The sequence below is a fragment of the Octodon degus genome, unplaced genomic scaffold, assembly GCF_000260255.1.
Source record: "Octodon degus isolate 3935 unplaced genomic scaffold, OctDeg1.0 scaffold00043, whole genome shotgun sequence".
Classification (NCBI taxonomy): Eukaryota; Metazoa; Chordata; class Mammalia; order Rodentia; family Octodontidae; genus Octodon; species Octodon degus.
This window is the reverse complement of record NW_004524619.1, coordinates 10,776,012-10,783,259: the sequence shown is the minus strand read 5'-3', so window position 1 is coordinate 10,783,259 and position 7,248 is coordinate 10,776,012. Positions and strand designations below refer to the sequence as shown.

Here is a 7,248-nt window from a genome sequence, read left to right as displayed (position 1 = left end):
ATTTTCTTAAATTATTATTCCCTTTTCCTGTAACTCAAAAGCACAAGTTAAATTTAAAAGTATAGTTTAGAAGGTAATCTCTCTGGCTGAGAATTACAACTCTAAAACAGAAAAAAACTGTCCCCAGTTGATAAGGAAATAAAGAATATGAAACATCTGCATATGTAGGCATTGTACCCTTTCACAGTTGTAAGCATGACACAGTTCATATCCAATTACTGAACTTCCTTTAGGTTGTGTTATATTTAAAAATAAGCCATCTCCATGTAAATCTTCCAGATGAACTGTAATATTTTCCAAGTAACATTTAAATTCTCAAGTCATCTAACATATATGGACATAACTTGCGAATTTATTATAAACATATGAAAAGTACCATTAAACTTACCTTCCAAGACTAAATGTAACTCTGGGCTGTGCACGTTCTGCAAAAATTAATGACACCACTGATGTCTAACTCTGCACAACGAAGTTGCTGTTTCTCTCCAGGTATCTGGAGAGTACACTAGCTGCAGATGGATGCATAGCACTGACTATGGATTTCCAGAGACTCTCAGTTAAAAAAGCAAACGTCTGTCTAACATCTATAACCTAAATAACAACCTTTCAAAGAAAGCATTTGACTTTACCTGTAGGAAACAGCTTTTTCAGAAAGTGGCTTAAGATATCCAGGCACACAAAACATACATATACACACTCCTCTCTCTAAGTTGTAAACTAGAACAAACTTCACATTTCATTGTCAACTTAAACTAAACTGTAAACTCTTACTTTTTTTTTTCCATTTTGTTTGTTCTTTCATATATATAAAAAGCAACCCCTCAAACAAAACAACACAAAATTCCCAAGCCAAGACAAAAATCATTGATGGTTTCAGTTCCATGGCAACAAGTAAAAAGATAAAACTCCAATTCTGCATATACAACCAATTATGAAACTGGTTTTAAACAAAGGAAACATATGCAAAAAAAATTGTGTATTTGATAGTCAACTTAATATAACAAAACCAAATTGAAATAGCTTATTAAAAGTGTCCTTATATAAAAATGGTCTTGTGATGTACAGTAAAACACAATAAAAATTATCCTTTGTTCCTTCCCCCCACCCCAATAACTAAAATGGCTACTGTCCCGCAACTCTTTATGCTCTATAAAAAAAACACAATGATGTGATTAAACGTTTTCTAAGTTGTATGCTTGGCGAATATTGAGGGTATCTCGAAGCATCAAATCCCGCAGGCGCCAGAGGGCATCTGCCATGGTGGTGTGGGCCCCTTTACTTTTGAGCCAATGGGAGGGTAGACGACTCTCCTGTTCTTTTGATAAATGGACATCACGTCTTCGAGCTGAAAATTAAAGTGCAAATAAACACAAATTGAAATGTTAAGATGACAATGTCCTTTGGTTCTAAGGGCTGATTAAACCATGAAGCATTTTACATTTATTAAATAATATTAAGTAATAATTATTATTTTTTTCTTTTTGTGGAACCAGGGACTGAACTCAGGCCCTTGCACTTGCCAGGGAAGCGCTTATTCCACTGAGCCATCACCCTGGACCTGAAATTTTTTTTAAAAATTTGTGTGTGTGTGTGTGTGTGTGTGTGTGTGGCCAGCTCAGCCCACCAGGGGGCAGGGCGGGCTGGCATGTGGTGCTGGGGGATTGAACTGGGGTCGCTGTGCTTTGCTAAGCTTGATTGAAGTAGGTGCTTTAGACCACTGAGCCATCTCACCAGCCCCCTAAAATTTTTTTTTATTAAGTAATAATTATTAAGTAATAATATCATTATTATTGTATTTACTGGGGATTGAACTCAGGTCCTTCACACTGAATTACCTTACTAGCTCTTTTAAAGGTTTTTAAAGTTTTCTTTTGTATTTTTTTAGGGAAGGGTAATTTTTTTAAGGAACAAAGGATAATTTTTATTGTGTTTTACTGTACATCACAAGGCCATTTTTTTTTTTTTTTTTTTTTTTTGCGGAACGGGGATTGAACTCAGGCCCTTGTGCTTGCCAGGGAAGTACTTAATTTACTGAGCCATCTCCCCAGCCCCTGTATAAGGACACTTTTAATAAGCTATTTCAATTTGGTTTTGTTATATTAAATTGACTATTAAATATACAACAATTTTTTCTGCATATGTTTCCTTTGTTTAAAACCAGGGTGCTCAGGGTCTCACTATTAGACTGGACTCATAGTGATCTGCCTGTTTATAGCCTTCCAAGAGCTGAGATTACAGGTGTGTGCCACTATGCCCAGTCTCTTGCTAACTGCTTTTCTTCCTTTTTTTTTGGTAAGGTTTTTAAAGTTTTGAGACAGAGTCTCACCAAGTTGTTGAGCTTACTCAGGCTGGGCTCAAATTTATGATCTTCCTGCCTCAGTCTTCCAGAGTATACCGGGATTGTAGGATTGAGCTACCATGCTCCAGCTAAATACCATGCTATGAATTTTTAACCATATTGAGATTTTTTTTTTCATTCAGTAACACTGAGGACTGAATCCAGAGGGTTGCTGAAATATATCACACCACCTTTTATTTTATTTTGAATATTTATTTATTTTGCAGAACCAGGGATTGAACTCAGGTCCTTGTGCTTGCCAGGAAAATGCTTACTCTACTAAGCCATCTCCCTGGCCCCTTATTTTGAATTTTTTTAAAAATCATTTTCTTTAAAAAAAAAAAAAAAAAAGAAAAAGAAAAAGAAAAAAAATCATTTTCTTTCTTTCTTTCTTTTTTTGGTACATGGTCTTGCTATGCAGTTTGGACTTGTAGTGATCCTCCTCTCTCTGCCTCCCCAGTGCTGGGATTGCAGGCCCACACCACCCCTGATTTCAGGGCTGGCATGGCATGTGGTACCAGGGATCAGATCTGGGTCCTTGTGCTTGCTACGCAGGTGCTTATACTGCTGAGCTATTTTACCAGCACCTATTATTTTATTTTGAGACAAGGTCTTAGCTTGTGCTTCTCTTGCCTCAGCCTCCTGAGGAGCTGGCATTGCATACGTGTGCCACCTCAAGCAAACTTTTTGTATCATTTCATTAGGTAACAAGAAATCTGATTAAGGGGCCAGGGAGATGGTTCAGTACGATAAGCGCTTGACTGGCAAATGCAAGGATCTGAGTTCAATCCCCAGTTCCGCCAAAAAAAAAAAAAAGAAAAAAAAAAGAAAGAAATCTGATTAATAATTTATTGTAGGGCTGGTGAGATGGCTCAGTGGTCTAAAGCACCTACTTCAATCAAGCTTAGCAAAGCACAGCGACCCCGGCTCAATCCCCCAGCACCACATGCCAGCCAGCCCCGCCCTCTGGTGGGCACACACACACACACACACACACACACACACACAAATAAATAAAAAAAAAAATCTTTCTAAAAAAAAACAATAATTTATTGTAGGTGCCACTGATACTTAACAATTACTTGACTGCCAGCAAACTAGCCTAAAAAGATAAATATGTGAAGGGGAAACCATAACCTTCCACTCTTCAATGATCAAATTTGAGGGGTCAGGGAGATAGCTCAGTAGAATAAGCACTTGCCTGGCAAGTGCAAGGGCTGAGTTCAATCCCCATTTCCGTCAAAAAACCAAAACCAAAACCAAATTATCAAATTTGGTTTAGAAATGAAAAGTAGAAACTTATACATTTCTCTCCAGATTCTAGATAACTCACTTAAGTACATATAGAAAATACACATTAAATGTACTGAACTACATGACTAATATAAGCTGATAAGCCTGATAGAAGCATACTTTTCAATTTTTTCTTTTTAAAAATACATTTGGCACCCACACGAATGCCCAAATTCCTGAAAAATTTGAAAATTACTAAAGATGGCAGTAATGTTCTTAACAAAACTAAACTTTCATTTTACTGTGTTTTTGGTTGAATTGTTTTTTAGGGAAGGTTTATTTTTTGTTTTTGGTGCCCAGGACTGAACCCAGGGCTTCCAGCTTGCTAGGCAAGCATTCTACCACTAAGTCAAATCCCCAGCCCCGTAAACTTTGAAATCTGATTAAAAATTTCATTTTCAGTGTGTGATGTTAATGTGAGAAGCAGCTCTAAATTATTCAATGAAACATACAATTTATTTTACTGGTATGTACAAAAGGCATGGTTTCTTTTTTTTTTTCTTTTGCTTTGGATACTGGGAATTGAACTGGACTTGGCACTTGTCAGGCGGGTGCTGTGCCACTGAGCCATATCCTCAACCCAAGGCATGTTCTTTGTACAAGGACCAACAGCAGGACAGCACTGGGAAGCAGCATATATTTTACAAAGGCTTATCTGAAGGGCTCTCCTTACCTGCCAGGGTTTGGTCCCACTTGCTAATGCTGCTGGACTCAGCACTGAGCCCCTCAATGTACTTCAGGTAGGCCTCTGAGTGGAGAAGTCGCTGGGTTTTTGGTGGAGGAGCCACAAACATAGGTGTTGTTGGCTGCTGTATTACAGGGGGGCCGGCTGGATGTGGGCCGGGATATGGAGGTGGTGCCTGCTGCCCTGGAGGCCCCAAAACTCCCACCTGAAAAAATATGGGACCATGTGGTGAGGTAAAAAGACATCTATATATGTTTGTTTTCTCTTTTCTTTGTTTTTTGGTCTTTTTGAGACAGATTCTTGCTATGTAGTTAAGGCTGGCTTTTAGCTCACTTTGTAGCCCAGGCTGGTCTCAAACTTGCAACAATCCTTCTGCCTCAGCCTCCTACACGCTAGGACTACAGGCATGTGCCACCACAGCCAGCTATTCATGTTCTGAGAAGGAAAAGAATTAGAATTCTGTTCAGTCCAAAGAAAATCAAACTGGGTGGCTTACCTGTTGTCCATATGGACTTCCACTTGGTGCTGGAGACCCTACCATAGGGGCCACTCCTTGGTTCATCACACCTATAATTCAGAATGCAATGACATAATTAGAGGCTCTGGGTTGAGATGACTGAAAAACTTGTTTGATAAGAAATGATGCCATTTATAATGCCAATCTATGCATCTCTGCCCTTGAGTCTGGATAACCTTAAGCACCCAAAACAAAATTCAAATAGAGAATGTGTTTTTTTTTTATTTCTAGGTACTTAAAGCACTACGCTAATAGAACTTGTCAAATGAACATCAATATGGCCATTCTGTAGAAATGATTTGAACATGTATAAAATTCTAATCTTTCTCTAGGAGAGCTATAGTCAGAATACATCTGTTTTCAAGGTTTTCTTCTGACAAAACATTTTGTAAGTGGAGCCTGCTTTAAAATTTCAGCAGGAATAGTACTGGGATTAGGTTCATCAGTTTAAGCAATGTGTTAACACAGCAGAGACACAAGGGGAAGAGGCTGTGTGAGTGTAGTTAACTGAGTTTGTGGAGGCCAGAAGCACTGCCTTGCTGTCCCCATCAGGGGGTACTATAAAACTGACAGAGAAATGACACTTTCCTCTTACAGATTACAACTTTAAAAATGCATGATGGGGCCCGGGGAGATGGCTCAGTGGAATAAGTGCTTCCCTGGCAAGTGCAAGGGCATGAGTTCAAACCCCGGTTCCACAAAAAAATAAAAAATAAATAAATAAAAATGCATGATGTAGGAGTTGCCATTCCTTTAGATGCAAAATGACTTCTAAAGGAACAGAAAGCCTTCATGGCCCTACTATATTTACACTATTTGGTAATAATTTAGTAAACTTCCTTTGGTGAATGTTCAACAACTGTTTTCTCATGGGCACTAGATGATGATAATAAGATGTCCTACATCTAGTATCTCAGGCTATTTTTATCTCCAGCCACCTATTTGTTTTTTAGATAAAACAAATAGGGAAGGGACCTACTTCATTAAAAACAAACCACAAGGGAAACCACATCAAGCTGTTCTTTAAAGCTTAAACAAGACCCACTGGCTGTGCAAAATGATCATGAGGCACTGACTCCAGTCTATAGATTCTCTGGATTAAAAATGCTGGTATAAGGGCCAGGGATATAGCTCAGCAGCACTGTGCCTGCCTGTTAAGTGTGAGATCCCGAGTTCGATTCCCAGTACAAAAACGAAACAAAACAAAAAAACAAAACTGATATGTTGATCAGGCAGAGGCAGCTCTTATTTTATTTTTGGTACCAGGGCATGAACTCAGGACCCTGTGCTTGCCAGGCAGACACTTATTCTACTAAGCTATCTCCCCGGTCCCCTCATTTTCTTATATGCTAAAGAAAAAAATAAATAAAAATAAGCTTGTTTTAAAACGGGGATGTTTGTATTTCCAATGACCAGAAGCACACCCAGATCACCACAGTAGGATGCTAAAGATTATTCTGAATGGATGAAGAGGTGGTGGTAGACAGGCTTCTGTTCCAACAACGCATTACTGAACTCCTGGCCCTTCCCACAGGATACCCATCCAACCACCGTAGACTCCACACAGAGGCTCCCTAAGCTGCCTACATCACTGCTTTGCAAGGCAGCACAAACCAACCAGCAAACCTTTCTGCTTCTGTTTGGAAGTGCCACGCCAGGGTAGCCGGTGGGAATGTGAGTTGAGCCTGATCGGGTATCTTAGTGTCCACACCAAGAAGGTTCTTTCTTGTCTATGCCCAGATGTGTTCTGCTTTCTTCAAATGCAACTTTGTAGCAGAAGAAGAGAGAAAGGATAACTATGCTCCAACACCCACCAAAAGACCCTACCAGGAGGCACTGGACTTAGGGCTTCCACTGAGGATGATGTGCACCTAGAAGGTACCAACTCCAACTTGTCTTACTGTCCCAGAGGAATACCCTATGCTAGGCAAGAGGACACAGAATTAGGGCCAAGTCCACTGGTTACACAGGAGCATCTATTTTATGACTGACTCCTGGTGCCACAGCGATTTACCTAACACACCACTATTTACAAAATGAAACACCCACTTTTATAAACATTTCTCCCCCTCAGAATATTGGGGTAAGCAAATCTGATAAGTTTCCAACCACATTTTATCTGGGTTGGGCTCTTGGCTGACTGATATTTTAGTAATGGAGCAAATATTATTCCAAGTCATCTACGGGCATATTCCCTCCAACTACAAAATCAGTCAGTTTATTTGCATATGATGGGAATTAATATGGGAATTTAGAATTTTCCTTTAAGCTCTCTTTGAAATAGTCTTTCAATTTAATTCATTATAAAGTCAAACTGTAGCTACTTTTGGACCTCATTTATTTATGGCACTTCTATGTAAAAGAAGTTCTAGGGGGGCCGGGGACATGGCTCGGTGAAACAAGTGCTTCCCTGGC

At 39.3% G+C, this 7,248-nt stretch overlaps 1 protein-coding gene across 17 annotated transcripts in view; it reads right to left on the bottom strand.

The window, feature by feature from the left end:
* Positions 1-443: 443 nt before the first annotated feature.
* Pbrm1 (polybromo 1) overlaps positions 444-7,248 on the bottom strand; it is a 171,546-nt gene continuing 164,741 nt past the window's right edge. For all 17 annotated transcript variants that reach the window (XM_023715655.1, XM_023715657.1, XM_023715665.1 and 14 more), the window contains 3 exons: positions 4,813-4,883; positions 4,305-4,521; positions 444-1,345 (listed from right to left, as the gene is read on the bottom strand). In XM_023715655.1, the coding sequence (XP_023571423.1) occupies positions 1,173-1,345; positions 4,305-4,521; positions 4,813-4,883 (461 nt within the window). In that variant the 3' untranslated portion in view covers positions 444-1,172. The remainder of the gene's footprint in view (positions 1,346-4,304; positions 4,522-4,812; positions 4,884-7,248) is intronic.